Source organism: Oncorhynchus kisutch, linkage group LG13, assembly GCF_002021735.2.
Source record: "Oncorhynchus kisutch isolate 150728-3 linkage group LG13, Okis_V2, whole genome shotgun sequence".
Taxonomy (NCBI): domain Eukaryota; kingdom Metazoa; phylum Chordata; class Actinopteri; order Salmoniformes; family Salmonidae; genus Oncorhynchus; species Oncorhynchus kisutch.
This window is the reverse complement of record NC_034186.2, coordinates 36,263,093-36,287,437: the sequence shown is the minus strand read 5'-3', so window position 1 is coordinate 36,287,437 and position 24,345 is coordinate 36,263,093. Positions and strand designations below refer to the sequence as shown.

At 43.5% G+C, this 24,345-nt stretch overlaps 2 protein-coding genes and 1 non-coding gene across 6 annotated transcripts; 2 read left to right on the top strand and 1 right to left on the bottom strand.

Annotated features, from left to right (window-relative positions):
- Positions 1-488: 488 nt before the first annotated feature.
- Positions 489-9,017, bottom strand: LOC109902493 (cyclic AMP-responsive element-binding protein 3-like protein 3-B). 3 transcript variants are annotated; one of them, XM_031786149.1, is made up of 11 exons: positions 8,875-9,017; positions 8,302-8,591; positions 7,748-7,861; positions 7,336-7,579; positions 6,924-7,057; positions 6,416-6,526; positions 6,197-6,303; positions 4,637-4,705; positions 4,456-4,540; positions 2,510-2,606; positions 489-1,238 (listed from the first exon to the last, which is right to left on the bottom strand). In XM_031786149.1, the coding sequence occupies exons 2-11, from the start codon at positions 8,323-8,325 to the stop codon at positions 913-915; spliced, it is 1,311 nt and encodes a 436-aa protein (XP_031642009.1). In that variant the 5' UTR covers positions 8,326-8,591; positions 8,875-9,017; the 3' UTR covers positions 489-912. The 3 variants fall into 3 exon arrangements, with proteins under 3 accessions (XP_031642009.1, XP_031642008.1, XP_020354467.1); XM_031786148.1 differs by having other exon boundaries at positions 8,302-8,512; positions 8,875-9,009; XM_020498878.2 differs by having other exon boundaries at positions 8,302-8,977.
- Positions 9,018-17,865: 8,848 nt separating this feature from the next.
- Positions 17,866-24,154, top strand: LOC109902494 (elongation factor 2-like). Of its 2 annotated transcripts, XM_031786144.1 has the most exons (14): positions 18,161-18,251; positions 19,472-19,686; positions 19,792-19,973; positions 20,090-20,137; positions 20,241-20,452; positions 20,674-20,852; positions 20,981-21,086; positions 21,349-21,601; positions 21,691-21,886; positions 22,061-22,427; positions 22,518-22,871; positions 23,066-23,248; positions 23,521-23,653; positions 23,797-24,154. In XM_031786144.1, exons 5-14 carry the CDS (start codon positions 20,306-20,308, stop codon positions 23,988-23,990), a joined length of 2,112 nt encoding a protein of 703 aa, XP_031642004.1. In that variant the 5' UTR covers positions 18,161-18,251; positions 19,472-19,686; positions 19,792-19,973; positions 20,090-20,137; positions 20,241-20,305; the 3' UTR covers positions 23,991-24,154. The 2 variants fall into 2 exon arrangements, with proteins under 2 accessions (XP_020354468.1, XP_031642004.1); XM_020498879.2 differs by lacking the exon at positions 20,090-20,137 and having other exon boundaries at positions 17,866-18,251.
- Positions 21,189-21,256, top strand: LOC116353202 (small nucleolar RNA SNORD37). The gene has a single exon (XR_004202570.1). It is a non-coding gene; the product is annotated as a small nucleolar RNA SNORD37 (small nucleolar RNA).
- Positions 24,155-24,345: the final 191 nt, after the last annotated feature.

The following is a 24,345-nucleotide window of genomic DNA, read 5'->3' as shown; positions in this document are numbered from 1 at the left end:
CCACAAGTGTCATGGGACTTGTCTGAAGATAACCCATACAAACGGATGGAGGTATGGAGGTAGTTTTATAAAATAATTTCAAAAAGAAGGGGTTACATATGTGTAAAAACTAAATATATATATATATATCCTGAGCTTTCTTATATCTCCTAGAAATAGGACCAACACCACAAACCCTTATGATTTATTTTTGGACTGTCTTTCTTGCCATTTATGAATGTGTTATTGAATGCAATTCTATGGGCTATAGTAGTAAAGGCCAAATTCCATATTGGATGAAATAATTCAAAAGAACAGGTTTTGATACCTAAAGGGGTCCTAAAATTCTAAATCAAATAGCTAAATGATCTATGGTATGACCATCTGAAACAATTCCATATGTTAGCTTAGTTCCCCTCCCCCCAACAGCTTAGCCTTTTAGATGCTAAAGGCACGAGCTACTGAATCTAATGAAACTACTCAGACATGCAGACAGCACTTAAACATTCTAAAGTTTGAGACAGTTTTATTAATTTGTAGCAAGATTGTCAATAAAGTTATTGCTTCGTAGTGTACATGCAAAATGAATCTCAAAATGGTTTGTAAAGCTCAAAATTGTACACACCATCACAGTTATGAAAAACAAGAATTATTACCTTTCTCAAAATACACAAATCTACACTGTCAATGTTAAAACAGTCATGGAGGGGCAAGAGATGCTCAATTCATCTTGAAAACAATACAAAACAGTATAACAAACAAGAAAAAAGCATATACATAAAATATAAGAGGCAAAAGCAGGAATGATTTATTTCTTGTTACCCTAACAATGTAAAAAAGAGGCTTAGGTGTGTGCTACTCTATGTTTCATCATGTGAATTGTGTGGAGATGGGAGCAGAGCAGAAGAATCCTGCTGGGAAAACTCTATCCAATCACATGTCATCAGCATGTGGGCGTAGTGTGGCTCTGCGGTGTGGATTCAAGGTCACTGTAGCTATGTGGCCGGTAATGGGGTCCCCGTGGAAATGGGCTTGCTCATCCAGGCTATTGTTGGGAGACATGGGGTCGAGATTGGACAGCCCCTGGCTGCCGTCACCGGTGCCCAGCTTACCCAGCAGAGAGGTCATCTCATTTACCCCCTGGTCTCCTGGGAAATGGTGGTGCGGAGACTTGGGCTCGTCGTCTGCAGTATGATACGGCTGGTCAATGATATGCAGCACTCTGGAAGACTGGAGGTTGTGCAGGGATCGTGACTGTACTGCAGGGGGAAGAGGGGACACAGGTTACAGGTGAGTAAGCAGTTCAACACATATTGATTCCAGTCATTAAATGGTGAACTAATGTCACACATACTACATCCCCAGTCCAACTGTAAGCCACCTTTTAAAAAACGTGTACCCTGGCTTTTGGTTGTACAATTAACCAAAGACATCTACTGTAAAAATAGATTCCACTCACAGAGCTGACAGACCATCAGTTAAGATGAATAATTACATTTAAGTCATTCACTATCTTAAAACATTATGAGACCATTAGATATCTTTGAGGTCCCTTTCATATTGTATCCAACAATTCCTATACTCTTAGAAAAAACTTCAGCTGCCCCCTTAGGAGAACCCTTTTTGGTTGCAGGCTGAACCATTTTGGGTTCCATTTAGAATCCACTGTAGAAAAAGGGTTCTTTCTGCAACCAAAAAGGGTTCTTCAAAGGATTATCCTATGGGGACAGCCTAAGAACCCTTTAAGGTTCTAGATCGCACCCTTGTTTTTTCTTTTCTTTTTTAACCTTTTTCTACCCAATTTTGTGATATCCAATTGGTAGTTACAGTCTTGTCCCATCGCTGCAACTCCTGTACGGACTCGGAAGAGGCGAAGGTCTCGAGCCGTGCGTCCTCCGAAACACGACCCTGCCAAGCACTGCTTCTTGACACACTGCTTGCTTAACCCAGAAGCCAGCCGCAACAATGTGTCAGAGAAAACACCGTACAGCTGGCGACCGGAGTCAGCTTGCAGGCTCCTAGCCCGCCACAAGGAGTCACTAGAGTACGATGGGATAAGGAAATCCCGGCCGGCCAAACCTTCCCCTAACCCGGACATTGCTGGGCCAATTGTGTGCCGCCTCATGGGTCTCCTGGTCACGGCCGGCTGTGATACACCCTGAGATTGAACACAATCGAACACTGCAATGCAATGCCTTAGACCGCTGTGCCACTCGGGAGGCCAGCACCTTTTTTTCTAAGAGTGTACAACTGTTGAAAGGAGACTGTTAGTCAGACAAGCTGATGAGAATAGGGATTAGTAATGCATGTTCTCTGTGCTGAGGGTTGCCAGCTCAGCTCTTGATTTGAAATGTGGGGTCCTGGTGGACCGTCGTGCTCTGCAGGTGAGTTGTTATAGCAGCAGCGCCGTAGCAGCATCTGGCACTATGAGAGGAGCTCTAGTCTAATCAGCTCTCCAGCTGTGATGTGAGGCAGGAGGTACGGGGTGGCGGGGCGAGGTTTGGCCGGGCAGTACAGGAGGCTGACTCACCTCTCACTGGGCTGAAGTCCCCTCCTTGGCTGACCTTGGGCTCGGAAAAAGGTTTCAGGTTTGGGAAGAGGATGAGGGAGAAGGACAGGAGTAGCACCTGGGGTAAAAGGAAAAGTGAAAAAGTGATCATTTGTACTTTGCCACAGCCAACAATGTTTAGCGGTTTAGGGGAGCTTCCAATCCCCAGTAGAGCTCCAGAGTTAAAGACACACTCTTCAGCAACTGTTGTTCAAAGCTGTTCAGCTAATCCCAGTACAGTGCATCAAAGTCAACAGGTGTGAACACACAATCCGTATTATTTACATTTCTGCATTTTCTTAACCTTTCTGGCGCAGGCGTTCCACTAGCGACCCACCTCAACAACATCCGGTGAAATTGCAAAGCGCCAAATTCAAAATACAGAAATAGTCATAATAAACATTCATAAACAATACAAGCATTATACATTGGCTTAAAGATGAACTTCTTATTAATCCAGTCGATTTGTCAGATTTCAAAAAGGCTTTACGGCGAAAGCATACCATGCGATTATCTGATGACAGCGCCCTGCTTACAAAAGCATACAAACATTTTACAACCAAGTAAAGGAATTACAAAGTTAGAAATAGCAATAAAATTAATCACTTACCTTTGAAGATCTTCATATGGTTGCAGTCACAAGAGTGCCAGCTACACAATAAATGTTTGTTTTGTTCGATAAAGTCCCTCTTTATATCCCAAAAACTCTCTTGGCGCGTTTTGTTCAGTAATCGACTGGCTCAAAGGCGGTCAAAACATGCAGATGAATACATCCTAATAGTACCGGTAAAATGTGTCAAAACATGTCAAACGATGTTTATAATTAATCCTCAGGTTGTCAATTGTCTAAATAATCGATAGTATTTCAACTGGACAATAACGTATTCAATAGAAAGGAAAAACAACGAAGGGCGTGCACTCGGTCATGCGCGTAAACCAGCACTGCATGATTCTACAGTCCACTGACAGAAAGGTCTCATTCTTCTTCATTTTTCAGAAAACAAGCCTGAAACAATGTCTAAAGACTGTTAACATCTAGTGGAAGCCATAGGAACTGCAATCCGGGTCCTAACCCATTAGATACTCTATAGGCATTCAATTGAAAATAACCACATCAAAAACATCCCACTTCCTGGATGGATTTTCCTCAAGTTTTCACATGCCATATCAGTTCTGTTATACTCACAAACATTATTTCAACAGTTTTGGAAACTGTGTTGTTTTCTAAAACACTATAGAGTGTTTCTATCCAAATCTACCAATTATATGCATATCCTAGCTTCTGGGCCTGAGTAACAGGCAGTTTACTTTGTGCACACTTCTCATCCAAACGTCGAAATACTGCCCCAAGCCATAAGAAGTTTTAAAGTACAAGGCATTAGAAGAGACACAAACTCATTCATATTCATATTTGGATTTACAAAGTCTAATTTCTGTTGGCACTGATGTGGTTTTAGTTGATCTGTCCAATTATATTATAGACAGGTGAATCAATGGTGTGTCTCTCTTGAGTGTATTTCTCTGTGTATGTTTCACTCTATATGTCTGGCATACACCTTTTTATTTAGTTTTGTCATTTTTTTCAGAGGGGGGGTTACAGGTAAAAAAACAATCAAATAAATGCATACAAAGAAAGCCCCAACCCAACGCCCACATCCTCCCAACCCACCAATACCACCCCTTCCCTGTGGGTCTGAAAGCAAAGGACAAAACTCAAAATACATCCAGTATATATATTGGTTTGTATGAGTGGGGCTTTAGCGAGATTGTTCTTTTCAGAGTCAGGTATAACTTCTAACAGTAACTGTATCCCCTGGTTAAATGGGAAAGAGTGAGGTGGTTGCATCTTTCCACCTGTCTGTCTCTAATCCCATATGGTGTATGAGCTGATCTAGTGAACTGTTTCTAAAAGTGACACTTCTGCTTACCAGAACACAGGTCCCAGCCTGGGCGGCCTTTTTGGAGCCGTTCATTACCAGAGTCTGCATCCTACGCAGCTGCTCCATCAGAGACCTGGGAGACACAGAGGCTCAATTAGAAAACTTTGCCACCGGGTGTACGGAGGCAGAAACAGAGCAGGGAGAGCAGATTAGTGTGGAGGTTCCTCACGTGTTGCATTTCTCCAACTGGAACACCTTCCTCTGCAGCTCCTGGTTGTGTGTGTTGCAGGCAGTCATCCTGGAAGAGGAACAACAAAGGAATTTCCCAGATGAGACTGACAAGCTGTTGCTGCTCGATCAGTCCAAGAAAAACACCATCCTGCTACAGTATCACTCACCAGCATGCCGAGAAACACTTTGGTATAATCAAATCATACTGTGACACTCAAGGACACACAATGGGCCCTATGCAGTTTCTTTGCACCACAAAACTCACACACTGTTTCTTAAACGTTTTGTGCTCAGCTCCCTGAGACCAGCACTGGGCAAATTTCATGTCTGCTGAGGGCAAACTTGAAAGTTGTGAAAATTCCAACGTGCGTTTACTGTGAACAATGAGGCTGTACCCACTTAAGTTACAGTTTTAACAGTGGCCAAGTAGGCTACTGTGGCTATTTGATCATAACGTAGACCTAACAGATTGACTTGCCTTAAACAATGGAACGTCACTCTACCATTTTTTTTATGGAAATAGCTGTTCTATCATTCAGCCTTCAGTAGCAGCCAATGTGTGGTGTTCATGAGACGTTTGAAAAAATCATGCAGAGCTTGACATTAACCTGTTTATCCACTTGTCCTTTAGATAAGGAGGTGATTCAACATGTTGTTGTGTTGTTTGATGCAAGAAACCACTTAACAAAATAAAATGCATTATTAGTTCCATACTATTATTACAGAGAATTAACTAATTATGCTACTCTCTGCTTGTTGGCTACTTAGCTTACTCAAGCCTATCTCAAAATATAACACTGCCCCTTTAAGACAAAAAAAAAGCAATTTTCATGACAAGCGTTTCAAAGACGTCTAGAAATGTACATGTTTTGTGCTCTTGTAGGAAACAATCACTCCCCCATTGCTAACTACAAATGATCCATAACTGGGCTAATAACTCACTGCCTAGCAAAGGATATGAACACATGTGCAGAGGTGGGTACATGCAGCTCTCGCTTTGATCTCAAAACAAGCTTATCTAACCACAACCGCTCATGGTGTAAACACAGTCCAGTTCAAAGTGAATGGCACAGATCCATATATGGCAATGGTCTATTTGCATATAGGCCTACTGGAGGTCTGATTGGTTATGCCGCACAGTTCTGGGTAGAATCCTACTCTGACTCGTTCTGCCAACAACAAAATCTCTTGCATATTTAGTTTTGCATACTAAGTCTTGCATAGTTCGTTTTGTTCAGGACGTTGCATTGGAAGCGGCTAATATTGCATTGATTCAATCACAATTCCCACAGTAAAGGGAAACATTGATAGCGTTAACTAACAGAGAAAACTCTAGAAAGTTGAGTGACGTTCAATCTCGTGCTTCACTGCACGGGCTGATGTTTCTTCTGCACGGCCTGCACAGGAGCACAGCTGAGACATGTTCCAAATATCTTGTTGGTTTGTAGAAGTGCTTTATGCATTTTTGTCAGTTGTAGTCAGAGTTGGACACTTCTACTTTGACTTTAGGCCTGTGAGTCAATATCTTTTCCATTTATTTAGTGCCTATTGTCAGTACCTGCTCTCCAGACCATCAATATATTCCTTTTTCTTCTTCCTGCTCTCTTGGGCCGACTGCTTGTTCCGGATCTTTCTGCGAATTTTCTTCAGAATCCTCTCCTCATACTAATGGAAAACGACAAAGGAACAAAATATTTAGCATGTTTATGCGCATTTGAAATCCTCAAGAACCTTAAGTTGTTCTGTGAAGCTGCAAAAGACTGCAAAAAAGTTTGACCTTGGTGAGGGGTAGTTGGCTAGGCAGAGTCACCCCCTCCTTGGCCAGCAGCTTTTTCTCGTCCTCATTGAGAATCAACTCTTGGAAGGACTGCTGGGACTGCTGTTGGGGCTGGAAGTGAGACAGGAATGTTAATACAGTACATCATATGTAAAGCATCACAACCAGTGGCCTGAGCAGCAATGTGTTTTACAGAGTGAGTGGAAGGAGTACAGAGAGGCAGGCAGCATAGCCCATTCCTCTCATCTCCTGCTTTCCTCACACCAGTTACATTACCGTGCTGAACTCATGCCCTGCTGTCTCTTTTAAGTTAACCTGTTTCTTCATGTTCTCATCGGGAACGTTTTAGAATGACTTTATCCATCTTACCTATTCCTCTCCACTCCAACACACTCACCAACATACGAACAAGCCATTACAGACGCACTCATCCAAGCACTCACACACACACTTACTCGCATGCTAGCGCACATGCACACAGACACGCATACCCTTTATCATCACTCACCGGCTCAGATGTACCAGAGAGCAGTAGCTCCTTGACAGTGAGGGGAAAGCTAGAGGTCAGCTGAGTTTTGTGTACATCAGAGGAACACTTTGTCGCACCAGTCCTTCCTGGGTAGAAGCCTGAGTCCCAGCCATCTGTAACCATACAGAGAGACAGGATGTGGCCAGACGTAAGGGCCATCATTTGTCTGTGTTTGTGTTGATACTGAGACAAAGGCAGGATTAGCCTAAAGATACAAACGAAAACTGTGTTGCTTTCAAAGGAAGAGCTTATAATGTTGACATAAGGAATATTAATCACACATCTAACATAACGTAACACATTTTCTCTGTGTCACTTATGTAATAAATAACATGAAATGCTCTATATATTTGTATACTTTCTGTACTAATGTGTGCCATATATGTCCTACTGATATTAATGGAGAAGTCGGTGTCCAGGGCGGCCCTGGTGTGTGGCTGAGGGGGGAGGAAATGGGGCTCTGTGGGAGGACTCTCAGGGCGCTTGGGGCTGTCCATCTGATCGGAGTGGGGGTCCTCACTGATTCCACTGTCACTGGGAGAGGGAGACCATAGGGGTGACCCCGAAACCGAGTCACTGACACTCAGGAGGGTGTTCAAGAAGTCCTCGCCCTGTAGCTTTGTTGGACGTAGCATCTGCCAAATAACACACCAAATGTTCTAATTACTGTACAGCCGTACTGGAGAGAGTGGTTGAGAGAAGCAGGCTAGATATGGGGATCGCGTGGTGGACACGTGGTAGACACAGCCAAGGTAAAAATGTCAAATCATGGCAGGGTAACATCAAAGAGTGAATCCACTCACGTTTGGCTTGTGAATAGGCCAGGCATGGTTCCCATGGTGTCCCATCTCCTCGTGACGGAGGATGCCATCGTTCTGATCAAACAGCAAATCAAGCAGCTCAATCCCGTCGCAACCCTGGAACAGAACAGGCCACTCAATGACATCATGTTACTCTATGTTTACAAATGAGAGATAACATACAAAGATCCTTACAGGAACGCTGTAAAAGCAATCATACCGTAATATACCGGACTAGTAATGCTTTTTATTACCATTATCTCATGTCACTCTTATCTGACTTTTTAATCAGTTTTACCATGCCATTCAACACAGTAGACTTGAGTTAAAATCAATTAAATTGATCTAGTTTGTACTTTAAAAGATTGTCAGTCTATGTAGACCACACAAAACACCCACACCTACACACTCACCCACTCACTGGCAGGTAGATCTACTGCGTCTTAGGAACTTTGTTAGATGGCACATATAACCTTGGCTGCCCTAATAACATAAACTGCTAACCTACTTATCCAGGACATAGTAAAACACAGAAATGAACACATAGGCCGTGTTACCTGGTCTGAGTAGTGGTCCATCATTTCAGAACTAGGGTGGAACAGGGAGGAACTCCCCAAAACAAGATAAATCCAGTAAAATGGTCAGTTTCCTTTGTTGTGAAGGAGCTCTGTTCCAGATGACCGTGTGTCTCTACTGTATCTCACTGCTCCTGTTCTGAGGTCCAAGGTTTAAACTCCAACAAAGCACATCCAGTCATCAACCCCAGGTCTGTCACCCCATTGGCCAGCATGTAAAGAGGAGATTTGATTGGCAGGGAAAGACAGACAACTGAGGCAAGTTTGACTGTCTAGAAAAGAAAGAACGTGGATGGATGAAAAGTTTCTACTTTCCGTTCCTCTTGTTGTGTTTGATAGCAGATTGACAGGAGGAATGAGGGTTAACCTTTGACACGGTTTCTGTGTTGTTTGTTCATTAATAAAAGTAACCAACATGATGCCGTTTATCCATTTCAAACAATCCCCATAAAAATGAAAGAATGCTTTTATAATTAAATCTTTACTTTATAAATTTAAATCAACCAATTCTTTCAAGTCTGAACAGAAAAAAAGCATGCCCTTATATCCTCTCACAATTCATAAAATATTTTGATGTAGATCTCCTGGAAGTTTCTGCATTCGTTTCCAGATATATTTGTCACGACTTCCACCGAAGTCGGCTCCTCTCCTAGTTCTGGCGGCGTTCGGCGATCGACGTCACCAGCTTTCTAGCCGTCACCGCTCCATTTTTCATATATCCATTTGTCTTGTCTTGTTTCCATACACACCTGGTTTTCATTTCCCCAATCAATCTACTTGTATTTAACACTCTTTTTCCCATCATGTTTTGTGTGTAATTGTTTCATGTTATGTGGTGTTAGTTTACGCACTTTACTTTTAGGTTCAGTTGTTGAGCGCGTTTGATTTATGTAGTGCTCTCGTTTTTGGAACTTTAATAAAAGTGTGCCTGTTCATTATAGTCTGCTCTCCTGCACCTGACTTCACCTCCAATACACTATTGACAATATTTAGAAGACGCCACCTGTTGTTATTACTGTGATTCTGTTGTGCTTATGACTAATGCCTAGAATTGCAGCACAGGTATAAATTAAACAAAACAGAACATGGGAACATGTTTATGTTTGCTCTTTTCTAAAGTATGTTCAAACTTGTTCCCATTTTTGCTGCAATTATGACACATGCCACACCTATTGGTAGATGGGAACAAATGCCCCTTTCAGGTGAAGTTATTCATTACACTTTGGATAGTGTATCAATACACCCAGTCACTCCAAAAATACAGGCGTCCTTCCTAACTTAGTTGTGGGAGAGGAAGGAAACTGCTCAAAGATTTCACCATGAGGCCAATGGCGACATTAAAAATGTTATAGTGTTTAATAGGAGAAAACTGAAGACGAATCAACAACATTGTAGTTATTCCACAATACTAACCTAATTGAAAGAGTGAAAAGAAGGAAGCCTGTATAGAATAAAAAATATTCCAAAACATGCATCCTTTTTGCAGCAAAGGCAAAGTAATACTGCAAAAAATGTGGCAAAGCAATGAACTTTTTGTCCTGAATACAAAGTGTTATGTTTGGGGAAAATCCAATACAACACATTACTGAGTACCACGCTTCATGTTTTCATATGTTGTGGGTATGCTTGTAATCATAAAAAAATGTGGAGTTTTTCAGGATAAAAAATAAACGGAATGGGGCAGAAATATTACAATTAAATACATTTTTATCCCACTTTGTAACACAACAAAATGTGGAAAAAGTCAAGGGGTGTGAATACTTCTGAAGGCCCTGAATATGGTCATAAAGCACACACAGCAGTGAAGCTATCCACCATTTCTTCATTTTTCTCATAGACAGTTATACATGAAATTATGAGTAGTGAACTTCTCACTTGTCAACTTCTAACTGTTCTATTATGTCCAAAAAGCCTTACCCTTTTTCTCTCTCCCTAATCTCCTAGCTCACTGTATCATTTCAAATATCTGTTACTCTTTCCTTTCGTCTGTCTCCGTCCTGCTAGCTGTGTCTTCAGTTTAGTTTGCAACAGGATGACTGCCAATAACCATGATGCTCTTTATATTGTGGCAGGATTACGTTATCATTATTGCTCCTCTATCTGATGGGGAATGGGTCCAAAGGTTAAAACCCTGTTCTTAGCCTGCAATGTACATTGTTACAACAGAATGAAAAAAACAATATATCACTACTCTCAGGCTCTGTGGCTTTGGGATTACCCTTATGGATATGGCCTGATGTAACCGGTCATTGCTCCTATAAGCAAACGTTCACATGTTGTCTGTTTAAAGCATACATCCAATGGGTACAATATGGTCTGTGCAAATATTATTTTATTTAAAAAATATATAGACATCTTAAAATGTTGACACAAATAACTGTGAGTCAGAAGCATCTGTGAGTGTGAGTCAAAAGCAATTATGAGTGTGAGTCAAAAGCAACTGTGAGTGTGAGTCAAAAGCAACTGTGAGTGTGAGTTAAAAGCAACTGTGAGTGTGAGTCAAAAGCAACTGTGAGTGTCAGTCAAAAGCAACTGTGAGTGTGAGTCAAAAGCAACTGTGAGAGTGAGTCAAAAGCAACTGTGAGTGTGAGTTAAAAGCAACTGTGAGTGTGAGTCAAAAGCAACTGTGAGTGTCAGTCAAAAGCAACTGTGAGTGTCAGTCAAAAGCAACTGTGAGTGTGAGTCAAAAGCAACTGTGAGTGTGAGTCAAAAGCAACTGTGAGTGTGAGTTAAAAGCAACTGTGAGTGTGAGTCAAAAGCAACTGTGAGTGTCAGTCAAAAGCAACTGTGAGTGTCAGTCAAAAGCAACTGTGAGTGTGAGTCAAAAGCAAGTGGGTGTTCAATTGGCTGGATGTGAAGGATTGAATGACAACGTGAATGGAGCCTAAATAGAGATCATGAAAAATAACCTTGAGCGTGTGTTTGGTCTGAATAATACTTGAATGAAAGTAAAGCACTTAGCAGACTGAGTAAGAGTAGATTTCTGGGTGTAATCTTGGCTTTGAATGGTCTTTGCACAATCATAATCAGTCTGCGTTCAACTCCTCGCTCAGTCAGTGGGAGTCCAATACACATTGTGGGATTTCAATCACCTTCAATGTTTTGAATAGCAGCATAAAGCACGTTCCTTCATATTGACCAGATGTCTTTATCTCAGTGAAAGTAAATCTAGAAATATTCAAACGTTTATCTGACTTTAGTCCTATTGATTCAAATCTAAAAGTCTAAGGAGTTGCAAAAGTTATTTAAAACTATGTCATGCTGCTAAAAACAGCTCTAACAATATGAAATATGACACTTTTCTCTGTAATGGGCTTTTGGGTATGGAACAGAACATTCGGTTATATAAATCCATGTCTTAAAGTACTATCATTAGATAATACCTTACGTAACAGCACAGACCGGTAGAGAGGTTGTACGGCACTTCAGAGACAGAGAGTTAGAATGCGGTGGAAACACTATAATGATGCAGAAAGAGGTCTGAACCCTTTGCAGAGGCACCACCTGCTGGAAGACTTGACAAAGTGACATGGCAATAATAACAATAAATGGTTTGAAATCAAATGTTCCATAGCTTTCACTTTACATGGGATAAATCACCAAATTCAAATTGTGTACTCTAAACTATCGCTTCCCTTTTTCAAATCAAATCAAATTATATTTGTCACATGCTCCCGAATACAACAGGTGTAGACCTTACAGTGAAATGCTTACTTACAAGTCCTTAACCACTGCATTACAGCTACCCTGATATGCTGGTCTCAATCCAGAATTAATGGGAAAGATATGCACAACATGGTTTTTGTTTTTTATGTGATTGAGGCCAAATGAGTTGAAAGAAATCAGGAATAAGTTTTATTTTATAGGGTTTTTGAGGAATGGCAAAAATGCAGTCCAACTTTTACTTGAGATGAACTGTCCCATCTAGCCTAAAATAGGCTGCGTTTACACAGGTAGCCCAATTCTGATCTTTTTTTCACTAATTGGTCAGTCGACCAATCAGATCGGCTCTGAAAAAGAGCTGCTGTGAAAAGATCTGATGTGATTTGTCAACAGACCAATTAGTGAGAAATACAAAGATCAGAATTGGGCTGCCTGTGTAAACGCACCTGTAAAAGTGCATTTTCTATGGGTATAAGTTATACTTCTAAAAGGAACACTCAAAAAAAATGTATTTGTCGCATGCGCCGAATACAACTAGTGTAGACTTAACAGTGAAATGCTTGCTTACGAGCCCTTCCCAAAGATGCAGAGCTGCAAAAATGTATAATGTACATGAAGGCAGGGTAAAGTGACCAGGCATCAGGACAGATCATAATAAGGTATCTGAGGTAGATATGTACATGAAGGCAGGGTAAAGTGACCAGGCATCAGGACAGAACATAATAAGGTATCTGAGGTAGATATGTACATGAAGGCAGGGTAAAGTGACTAGGCATCAGGACAGATCATAATAAGGTATCTGAGGTAGATATGTACATGAAGGCAGGGTAAAGTGACTAGGCATCAGGACAGATCATAATAAGGTATCTGAGGTAGATATGTACATGAAGGCAGGGTAAAGTGACCAGGCATCAGGATAGATCATAATAAGAGTAAATTAAAGAACTGAGTAGCAGCAGCATATGATGAGTGGGTTGTTCCATGTCGTTTCAACAGGCCATGACACCCACCATCTAAGATTGTCTGAAATCGTTTCTGTAGTTTGAAACAGATAAGATAAGCATTCCGGCAATTATTTTGTTGAAATATAATTTGATCTCTGAGACATTAAGCTAATTGATTGCACCCAAATTGGCCATTTTAATTCATACGATAATATTCAGTAATTATAGTACCTAACATCCGATTTGGACCAAATTTTTTTCTAACAATGAGTGAGACATGAGGAACCCAAAGAAATGGTCAAAACCCACCCACGGACACCCCACACCCATCTAAACCCAACAATGAGTATATGGTATCACTTCTCTATGTCTGACAAGTAGTATGGAACTGCCGTCAGAACAGCCTCAGTTCGTCTGGACATGGACTCTATTAGGTGTCGGAAGCATTCCACAGGGATGCTGGCCCATGTTGACTCCAAAGCATCCCACGGTTGTGTCAAGTTGGCTGGATGTCCTTTGGGTGGTGGACCATTCTTGAGACACAGAGGAAACTGTTGAGCGTGAAAAATCCAGCAGCATTGCAGTTCTTGATACAAACCGGTGAACCTGGCACCTCCTACCATACCCTGTTCAAAGGCACTTAAATCTATTGTCCTGCCCATTCACCCTCTGAATGGCACACATACACAATCCATGTCTCAATTGTCTAAAGGATTACAAATCTTCTCCCCTTCATCTACATTGATTGAAGTGGATTTAAAAAGAGACATCAATAAGGGATCATAGCTTTCACCTGGATTCACCTGGTCAGTCCTTGTCATGTTCTTAATAACTTGTGTACTTAGTGTATGTAATCTATTCTCAGTGAATGTTGTGATGTGTTTTTCCCCTGTGTGTGTGTGTGTGTGTGTGTGTGTGTGTGTGTGTGTGTGTGTGTGTGTGTGTGTGTGTGTGTGTGTGTGTGTGTGTGTGTGTGTGTGTGTGTGTGTGTGTGTGTGTGTGTGTGTGTGTGTGTGTGTGTGTGTGTGTTTATCTATTCTTGTGGGGACCATATTTTTTTTTTTGACCAACTGGGGTTAAGGTTAGAATTATGTTAAGGGTTAGGAGCTAGGGTTAGTTTTAGGGCTAGGGTTAGATTTAGGTTTAGGGTTAGGTTTTTGGGTTAAGGTTAGGGTTAAGGTTAAGGTTAGGGTAAGAGTAAGAGTAAGAGTATGGGTTAGGGTTAGGGTTAGGGTTAGGGTTAGGTTTTTGGGTTAAGGTTAAGGTTAGGGTAAGAGTAAGAGTAAGAGTATGGGTTAGGGTTAGGGGTAGGGTTAGGTTTAGGGGTTAGGAAAAATAGGATTTTGAATGGGACTGAATTGTTTGAGAGTGTCAGTGTGTGAGTGTGTGTGTACAGTATATATAGTCTTGTGAGTGCATAGAGTCAGGGAGCTCAGCCATAGTGATATACTGGGCTGTCCGCACCACCCAATGTAGCGTTTTGCAGTCCAGGGTAGTGCATTTGCCATACCAAGCAGTGATGCAGCCAGTCAAGACTCTCTCGATGACGTAGCTGTAGAACTTGAGGATCCGAGGGCCCATACCAAATCTTTTCAGCCTCCTGAGGGGGAGGAGGTGCCAACAAACTTGATGATGGTGTTGGAGTTGTGCGTGATCACGCAGTTGTGGGTGAATAGGGAGTACAAGAGGGGACTAAGCACACACCATTGAGGGGCCCCCCTATTGAGGGTCAGCGTGGCGGGGGTGTTGTTGCCTACCCTCACCACCTGGGGCAGTCCCGTTAGGAAGTCCAGTTATAGAGGCAGGAGTTCAGTCCAAAGGTCCCCAGCTTGGTAATGAGTTTGGAGGAGACTATGGTGTTGAACACTGAGCTGTAGTCTATGAACAGAATTATCACAGTTATTTCCCTTTTTGGAGGTGGGAGAGGGGAGTATGAAGTGTAATTGAGATTGCGTCCTCTGTGGACCTGTTGGGGTGGTATGCGAATTTGAGTGAATACACTGAATCCATAACAAAATCGTAAGGGTTTTCGATCGATGTTGTTACGTGGGAGATCTGTTTGAAGACTCTATTAAAATTGTGGATGTGTTGGATGAGGTGGCGTCGTAGAGAATAACGAGAAGTGGGCTTATTTTGCTTTCTGTGTGTCTCTATGGAACAGAAGGTGCTCTGTGTCTCAAGACGATGTCAGAATAGAATGCGTCGTGTGGATCTTCGAAACAGGGCTCATACCAAGGGTGTTATCTTTGGGGTGGCGCTAGAAGCAAATGCAAAGGAAGCCCATTCCATCCATTCTATAGTTTTTTTTTATAAAGAGTCTCTTCCTTCTCACGTGTATTTGGGTTACATGAGATTCCCTGGGAGAGCCTTTGTGCCCAAACCCATACAGTGTGATAAATGTAAATGACACACTTCATGTGTCAAGTGTATTTAGATGGGAGGGGTATTATATGCCGGCTGAGCCTAAATGCTGCAATTGTGGTGGTGAACATGCAGCCAAATTTCTGAAGTTTCCTGTTCCAGTGAAGGAGACAGAGGTGGCAAGAATAAGGGCTGTCCAGAATGTCTCCTATCCAGAGGCGTTGAGAACAGTAGTAGTAGGAGTAGAGGCACAAAATGATATTCATTGTCAACAGAGGGATCCTGACATGTTGCATGTTAAGAATGTGGGCTTTGTAGCGTTTCTTACTTTGGTTGTCAATGCAAAAGGAGAGGAAATAGGAGAAAATAGGCATTATTGTGAGTGCGGCTGATCGTTTTTGGGGACTCAGGGATTTTTTTGCATTACAAGGAATCCTGTCAATAAATGCTCCCTCCTCATAGGCACCAGAGCCTGGGTTTGAATGTGACTGAAGGAGTGGGATGGTTGTTTGATTTTTGTATTTTGTATTATGTTGCCCCTCCCTTCCCGCAATGGAATATTTTTTGTTTCAGTTCACCGTACAGTAGGTGGCGGCAATACACCAATAGGTGTAGTCGGTCATAAAACTTTAAAGAAGAAGAAGAAGAAGAATGTAATATCTGGCCTACCAAGTCAGGTCGGGTAAGAGCGGATGTGGACAGAATGTCCCAAGGACACCAGATAGAGAACATCAAGACGAAGCAGCTGCTTTACAAGTGGGATGCACTGTTGAGCACTACATCCCGAGGGGATCATGCTGAGTGTACAGAGATTGTGGCAACCGGTTAAATGGCGTCCCTTGACAAGGCAAGAACAAGATGTATGTCAGGAGAAGTGCAGTGTTATCATAAGGAGACATATATTTGGAACATGGAGGAGGAATGGAGGGAAAAAGAGAGGCAGAAGAGGTCTAAGAGAGAGAGAGAGAGAGGGAGGAAGAGGGTGGGCTTGAGTCGGTTAAAAATGGAGGGGAAAAGGGAGATGGTTTGTTAATTAAAGAAGAATGGTAGAAAGTGTAAGCAGAGTGAGTTGAAGACAGGAGGAGAAATGGAAGTGAATGAAGGTGAATTATCGGAGCTGGTAGGTGTGTTGAAGTTCTTGGAGCCCGAAGCTTGCAATGAAGGTCAGGATGAAGATGAGTCTGTGGCTGATCCATGTGTGGTTTCAGGGTGGGTGAAAACAGAGTAGGGTGCTGTGGAATCGGTGAGGGTAACCAGAAGTGGTCTAGTGATAATTGTTTGTGTTTTTGCTGGTCAGTTTGCTGGTCGTTAAACGAATGGGGGCAAGAGATATGAATTGTTTTGCTCTCAAGAAAAGGGTGCCATTGAAAGGAGTGATTACTGGGGTAGGGGTAAATGTGAAGTTGACCAACTGAAGGAGAAGATTCCCGGTGTTTGTGATGCTGTCGTTTGGTGCGACGCAGACAGGGTGATGAGAGTGGTGAAACAGAAGAGTCGTTGTTTTGATGTTGAGTCTTGCCCAACAAAGTGATGTTAGGATCTATAAATGATCCTGTACAAGCTTTTATGCCGAATACATTATGTTGTTACAGGTGTCAAGCTTATGGGGATGTAGCAGCAGTGTGTAGGAGGGAGGTTTCTAAGTGTGAGAAGTGCACAGAAGGGCATGAGACAAAGGAATGTGTAGCATTCGGGAAAGTAGTGGTATGTGTTACTTGCAGGGGTGCCCATGGGGCTGAGGATCAGAAATGTCAGAGCGAGAGAGGCAAGTTGATGTTTCCAGGGTTAGAGTAGTGCAGAAGGTGTCGTATGCTGAGGCAGTGAAGAAAGTAGAGGAAGATGGTTCAAGGGTGGGGGATCCTGAGAGGAGTGGTGTGAGTAGTAGATCTGTACCAATACAGAGGGATGAACCAACAAGTGATGTATGTTTCAGTAAGATTGGATTTTTGGCATTTATAGCAATGGTTATCAGCTGTACTGCAGGTATAGAATGTAAGTTGCAGAAATGTGTGCTGGTGGCAGACGAGGAGTTACAGAAGAGCTACAGAGTGTAATACATAAAAATAAAAAAGCATTTAACTAGGCAAGTCAGTTAAGAACAAATTCCTATTTACAAAGATGGCCTACCCCGGCCAATTGTGTGCCAACCTATGGGACTCCCAATCACAGCCAGATGTGACGCAGCCTGGATTCAAACCAGGGACTGCAGTGATGCCTCTATGCACTGAGATGCAGTGCCTTAGACCAGTGCGCCACTTAGGGGCCCAAAGTGATGTTAGGATATATAAGTTATCCTGTACAAGCTTTTATGCCGAATACATTACATTGTTACAGGTGTCAAGCTTATGGGTGGTGGTATCCTGTCCTTTCATGCTGTTGGCCTGAAGTAGGATTAAATACATGTGAAAGGTAAATAAAACACCACCCTACTCTATGTTTATTTTATTTGTTAGTGAGTGTTAGATGGTAGGATATTTGTTCACTTTTTCAAGCAAGGTATAAGGGAGTTATATACTCCAGTCTAGTAGGCGGAGGTAATGCAACATTTATTGGATGCCAACCACCGTCCAACCTCATCGAAGAAGAAAAGCGGATGTGTACAACAGTCAGCAGTCTATTTTTGCACCTAGGTGTGGCGCACAAGCGATTACTCTTTGCTTGATGTCTGGCTGTTGATTCGGCCTAATTTCGTAGCAGTATAAATATTTCGTCAAAGCTTGTGGGCCACACCAGCGTAAAATGCTAGCTACAAATGTTAAGCGGAGAAGTTGTCTCAAAAAGCCAAAGTACCCCGCTTTGTACAGAGCGTGTCACGGTACGTCGTCACGAAGCACGCCAGCAGTATAAAACCGTTCCTGTTGACGTAACCCAGTCTTTTCCCTGCCTATGCCCTCGTGAGGTGGGCAGTGTCAAATCGTGTGTCTTCGTTTCCACTAAGCGAATCCACAACCATCCGTCAAAATGGTGAGTTAGCTAGTTACTTTAATTTGGGGAATAGTGTGATCGTGGTATCTGCTTCTTCAGTGTATGACTTTTAAGTATATAGATTGTTGAAACTAGGATGATCGTATGCGGTGACTTGGGTTTGGAACAATATGGCACCCATTTTTTTTTTTTTTCAAAAAAATTGGTGAACAAACCTTCCCACACAGCAGTGCCGAAACCAAAATTAGAATCATCCCATGTCAAAGAGACCACCTGTACCTGCCATGCCCTTCCAGTTAGGTTCTAGCATCTAACTACGTGTCGATGCCATGCCGGCCAGTCTCGTATTGTTCTCTTGGCGGTCGATTGTCATGTAGCTTACATTGCAATATTGGCCACGTCGAATTGTCCTAACTATCTTTTAGTTACGTTATAGTTATTTGTCCCATACGTAAACGGTGTCGGGTGTTAACTCATTAGTTAACCGGCTAACGTTATGTTGACTGACGGTCGTAACTAGCTGTACACGTGGCCTATTCGGCCAGGCTGCGCTGTCTGAGCGCTTGTCTTGATCATGATGGTTGTGATCGAATTGAAGTCTGCTGTTTGCAGTGACGGAACAGCTGATGTTTTAACGTTATCTAGGTAGTGCACTACCTACTCTGTGCTATTAAATGCAGGTGTAGTTAGCTAGCTGACTTTTTATATATTTATGTTAATTGCATCGTGGCCTAACGTTGCTAGCTACTGTACTTTTGTCAGGTTGCATAGCGTTTTCTAGTCAAATGTCCGACCTTGGGCTCAATGCCATCCTGTATGCACCATGATTTACCTCAGTTTGGCAGTTTTTGATTGCCTGGCATTGAAATACTAAAAGCATGACGCCAGCGAATAAAGTCTTGTCGGCTAACGGGCGAGCACGCTCATGATTGTTTGCCTGCCAGGTCCGCATTGGCAATTCAATTGCATCAGCTTTCAGTGCCTCACATCTGCCATAATGGTACTGTGTTGTGCATTCCACAGTTTATAACGAGAATTAGCAATTATACCTTTGTTACACCTCCTAGCTATTAATACAGTATAATATATTAAGTTCCCAAATCTAGAAGAGTTTGATGTCCTTATGGTCACGTGGAAGGGGGGGAAAAGTACTATAGTGAAACTCAAGGCTTGTTATACTACTCAATATTTGGGACTTATACCTTTTTAACAATGTGGAAGGACAAGGGAGACTAGACTAATAAACCATTTTCCCATAGGTGAACTTTACCGTAGACCAAATCCGTGCCATCATGGACAAGAAGTCCAACATCCGTAACATGTCTGTGATTGCGCACGTCGACCATGGTAAGTCCACCCTGACAGACTCGCTGGTGTCGAAGGCTGGTATCATCGCAGGTTCCCGTGCCGGAGAGACCCGCTTCACTGACACACGAAAAGACGAGCAGGAGCGCTGCATTACCATCAAGTCAACGTGAGTGTCCACTAGGGTACTTGTGCACATTTTCCCTGACTGGCCAGAAGTAGGAGTGATGCTTCCTACTATTGTAGACTAAGAACACAATGTCCTTCCCTGCAGCGCCATCTCAATGTACTACGAGCTCTCGGAGAACGACATGGCCTTCATCAAGCAGTGCAAAGATGGTGTTGGGTTTCTCATCAATCTGATTGACTCTCCAGGCCACGTTGACTTCTCCTCTGAGGTCACAGCCGCTCTCCGTGTCACTGACGGGGCCCTGGTTGTTGTGGACTGCGTGTCAGGTAAGAAAGCGGACTAGCGCCCTAGTTATATCTGACACAATTATGCTTTGATTTCTGTAATAGAACAACATATGGCGTGTTCTATAATTTGTGAACAAGTATTTCTTTATTTTCAGACATCTGTCATACAGGATGTCATATTGATGCTAGGTTCCATGATTGAGGTATATTACAAAAAGGAGAAGGAGCCAGTCAACCAAACAAACCAATCCATTTGTTTTCAACATTTTCCGAACTCACTATCGGCTCTTGTCCTTCCATGCCCAGGTGTGTGTGTGCAGACTGAGACTGTGCTCAGGCAGGCCATTGCAGAGCGTATCAAGCCTGTGCTGATGATGAATAAGATGGACCGGGCCTTGCTGGAGCTGCAGCTGGAGCCAGAGGATCTGTTCCAGACCTTCCAGCGCATCGTGGAGAATGTGAACGTCATCATCGCCACCTACGGCGAGGATGAGGGTGGTCCCATGGGAGCCATCATGGTAAGCAACTTGTTTTGGATGTGTAGTGTATTGCCAGAAATGGTTTAATATCACTTGTGAAGTTGTCATTATTCCAGTTCTGTTTTGCACCCAATGGCAACACTGCAGTTTGCATGAATATTGAAAGCATTTCTCTGTAAATAGAATACTAGCTGCTTGGTATCAACCCGCCCCACGTAGTGAACAAAGGTGCTGTCAAACTAATGACTATTGTTTCACAGATTGACCCAGTCATTGGAACTGTTGGCTTTGGGTCCGGACTTCACGGATGGGCCTTCACCCTGAAGCAGTTTGCTGAGATGTACGTGATGAAGTTTGCTGCCAAGGGTGATGCCCAACTAGGACCAGCAGAGCGCTGCAAGAAGGTGGAGGACATGATGAAGAAGCTGTGGGGTGAAAGGTGAGGACTACTTACTGTCCACCTTGTAGTCAGCTGCCACATTTTCCAGAACTGGCTACTGATTAAGACTGTCTGGTACATGTCACATTTGCCGTGTAGTTAAATGGTGAGACTTTCTTCCCCTGCAGGTTTTTTGACCCTGCCACTGGCAAGTTCAGCAAGTCGGCCACCGGACCTGATGGAAAGAAGCTCCCGCGTACCTTTTCTCAGCTTGTGCTGGACCCCATCTTCAAGGTGAGTGGGGACATGACTTTCACAATGTTTTCAGTTTGGTCAGGTGAAAGATACATTTCTGGTGTGTATCTGACCAGGAAAGCTGTTTAGAGCTTTATGCATATAAGTGATGACATAAACATTCTTCACTTTGACCTGATTGTCCAGTGATGATAAGCTTCAGTCTGACATGCATGGTGAAGGCAATAGTTACCTCTCCCCATATGATCTCATCTGTATTTTGTTGTCCACCCATTAAGTTTTACTGCTGTTTCTGTTATAGGTTTTCGATGCCATCATGAACTTCAAGAAAGAGGAGACGGCCAAGCTGATTGAGAAGCTGGACATCAAGCTGGACAATGAGGACAAGGAGAAGGAGGGGAAGCCCCTGCTGAAGGCTGTGATGCGTCGCTGGCTGCCAGCCGGAGAGGCCCTGCTCCAGATGATCACCATCCACCTGCCCTCCCCCGTCACCGCCCAGAAGTACCGCTGTGAGCTGCTTTATGAAGGACCTGGTGACGATGAGGCTGCCATGGGTAAGACTACTGCCTCGGTCTCGTTTCCTTCATCTGGAGAAATGGAAGGTACTGTATACCGGTCTGTTAACCCAACAGTTTCACCTTAGGTATCAAGAACTGTGACCCCAAGGCTCCTTTGATGATGTACATCTCCAAGATGGTGCCCACCACCGACAAGGGTCGCTTCTACGCCTTTGGCCGTGTCTTCTCCGGCTGCGTGTCCTCTGGCCAGAAGGTGCGCATTATGGGACCAAACTTCACCCCTGGAAAGAAGGAGGACCTCTACCTCAAACCAATTCAGAGGTTGGTACACTTCAAATGACCATACTTTGTTTGTCTTGCGCAATCTATGAAGGACATGTACGTCATTTGTGACCATGCAGTGAGCCCAAGGCGCATTCAAGACTAACATCGTAGATGCTGTATAAACTCTTGCCCAGTATTGATCTGTTGACTGACTTTCCCTTTCCTCATTAGGACCATTCTGATGATGGGACGTTACATTGAACCTATCGAGGACGTGCCATGCGGGAACATTGTTGGGCTGGTTGGAGTGGACCAGTACCTGGTGAAGACCGGTACCATCACTACCTTTGAGCAGGCCCATAACATGAGGGTGATGAAGTTCAGCGTCAGCCCTGTGGTGAGAGTGGCTGTCGAGGCCAAGAACCCTGCTGATCTGCCCAAGCTGGTGGAGGGCCTGAAGCGTCTGGCCAAGTCTGACCCCATGGTGCAGTGTATCATTGAGGAGTCTGGAGAGCACATCATCGCTGGAGCTGGCGAGCTGCATCTGGAGATCTGCCTGAAGGATCTGGAGGAGGACCATGCCTGCATTCCACTGAAGGTACACTAGCCCTCCATGCCTCTACATGATTCCTTCTACAATGGTGTCGCAGTACAGGCAGTATTTAATAAACATCCCTCTCCCCCTCAGAAATCAGACCCGGTGGTTTCCTACAGGGAGACTGTGTCTGAGGAGTCTGACCAGATGTGCCTATCCAAGTCCCCAAACAAACACAACCGTCTGTACATGAAGGCCCGTCCCTTCCCTGACGGCCTGGCTGAGGACATCGAGAAGGGCGACGTAAGCGCCAGACAAGAGCTGAAGATCCGTGCCCGTTTCCTGGCCGACAAGTACGAGTGGGATGTGTCTGAGGCCCGTAAGATTTGGTGCTTCGGCCCTGATGGTACCGGCCCCAACCTGCTGATGGACGTGACCAAGGGAGTCCAGTACCTGAACGAGATCAAAGACAGCGTGGTGGCCGGCTTCCAGTGGGCCGTTAAGGAGGTGCGCAAGATTTATGGATGTAGTTTTTCCTTAGGCAGAATTGGTCTGTGACGTTAAAACAGCATACTGATTTTCAAAGATGCAGCATTATATTGTGTTGAGGAAAACAAAAAGGGTTGTTTTCAAAGTGAGGATGTTGATTTGTCACACAACGTAAAGTGCTTGATTCAATACCTTAAATATTTTGTTTCCAGGGAGCCCTGTGTGAAGAGAACATGCGCGCTGTCCGCTTTGACGTCCATGACGTGACCCTCCACACAGATGCTATCCACCGTGGTGGTGGTCAGATCATTCCCACAGCCCGCCGAGTGCTGTATGCCTGCCAACTTACAGCCCAGCCAAGACTCATGGAGCCTGTATACCTGGTGGAGATTCAGGTAGGCTTACAATTACAATGCCTGTTGAATATTTAATTTCAATAAGGAAAAGGTCTATGATGAGAAATCATGCACCACGCTGAACAAGTGATGGATAAACCCATAAACCACAATATCTGAGACCTGAATGTACAAATGAGCTTGCAACTAGAGGCTAATGGAAGTTGACTAGAAAATGCTACAATTCTAGAACCTTGAACTGCACAGCTTTTGCATGCATACCTGTTGGCATTAACCATAGTTTTCAATGTTAACCTCGTTTTTCCCTGCAGTGTCCTGAGCAGGTGGTAGGAGGCATCTACGGTGTGTTGAACCGGAAGCGCGGTCACGTGTTCGAGGAGTCCCAGGTCATGGGGACCCCCATGTTCATCGTCAAGGCTTACCTACCTGTCAACGAGTCTTTCGGTGAGCAACTCTCCAACTGCTGTCCACTTTGACCTTCTTCCCATATGCGTTTACCAGGGCTATATGATTCCCTGTTGTAGGAAATCTGCAGCCCTTCTGTATGTGTAAAACCTTGTATGCTAATACCTGTGTTCTTGCTCCAGGTTTCACAGCTGACCTGCGTTCCAACACTGGTGGCCAAGCCTTCCCCCAGTGTGTGTTTGACCACTGGCAGATCCTCCAGGGAGATCCACAGGACTCTACCACCAAAATCTCTCAGATTGTGGCTGACACCCGTAAACGTAAGGGGCTCAAGGAGGGCATTCCTGCATTGGACAACTACCTGGACAAATTGTAAAAGGCTACCCTCTCATTCCCCTGCCTCATTTCCACCCCCTTCCAATACCGAGGAACAGGACTGTACAGATCACCATGAGCACTAACATTTTCCAAAAGAAAAGTCAAGACCTTGTCAAGAATTTATGAATTGTAAAACACATTAAAAATGGAAAATAAAAACTTGTGGTTGGGCTTTCATTGGGAAAGGGTGGGGGAAGTTCGTCCTTACCGGTAACACGCCAGTGAAACAACTGGATCAATATTAACTTTTCATATACTAGTTTGCTCATTTTATTGGACTTTGTTCATACATGCCCTGTCCCTCATTTCAAATTGAAGTGGTTCTGAAAATGCCTAACACCGCTTAGTCCATC

Coding starts and splice junctions, on each gene's coding strand:
- LOC109902493 (XM_031786149.1), bottom strand. CDS start 8,325: ATGATGGACCACTACTCAGACCAG. Junction 7,862..8,301: donor TGGACCACTACTCAGACCAG/GTAACACGGCCT, acceptor GTTCTGTTCCAG/GGTTGCGACGGGATTGAGCT. Junction 6,304..6,415: donor GCCAACTACCCCTCACCAAG/GTCAAACTTTTT, acceptor GTTTTCCATTAG/TATGAGGAGAGGATTCTGAA.
- LOC109902494 (XM_020498879.2), top strand. Junction 19,687..19,791: donor TGCATTACCATCAAGTCAAC/GTGAGTGTCCAC, acceptor CCTTCCCTGCAG/CGCCATCTCAATGTACTACG. Junction 23,249..23,520: donor TATACCTGGTGGAGATTCAG/GTAGGCTTACAA, acceptor TTTTCCCTGCAG/TGTCCTGAGCAGGTGGTAGG.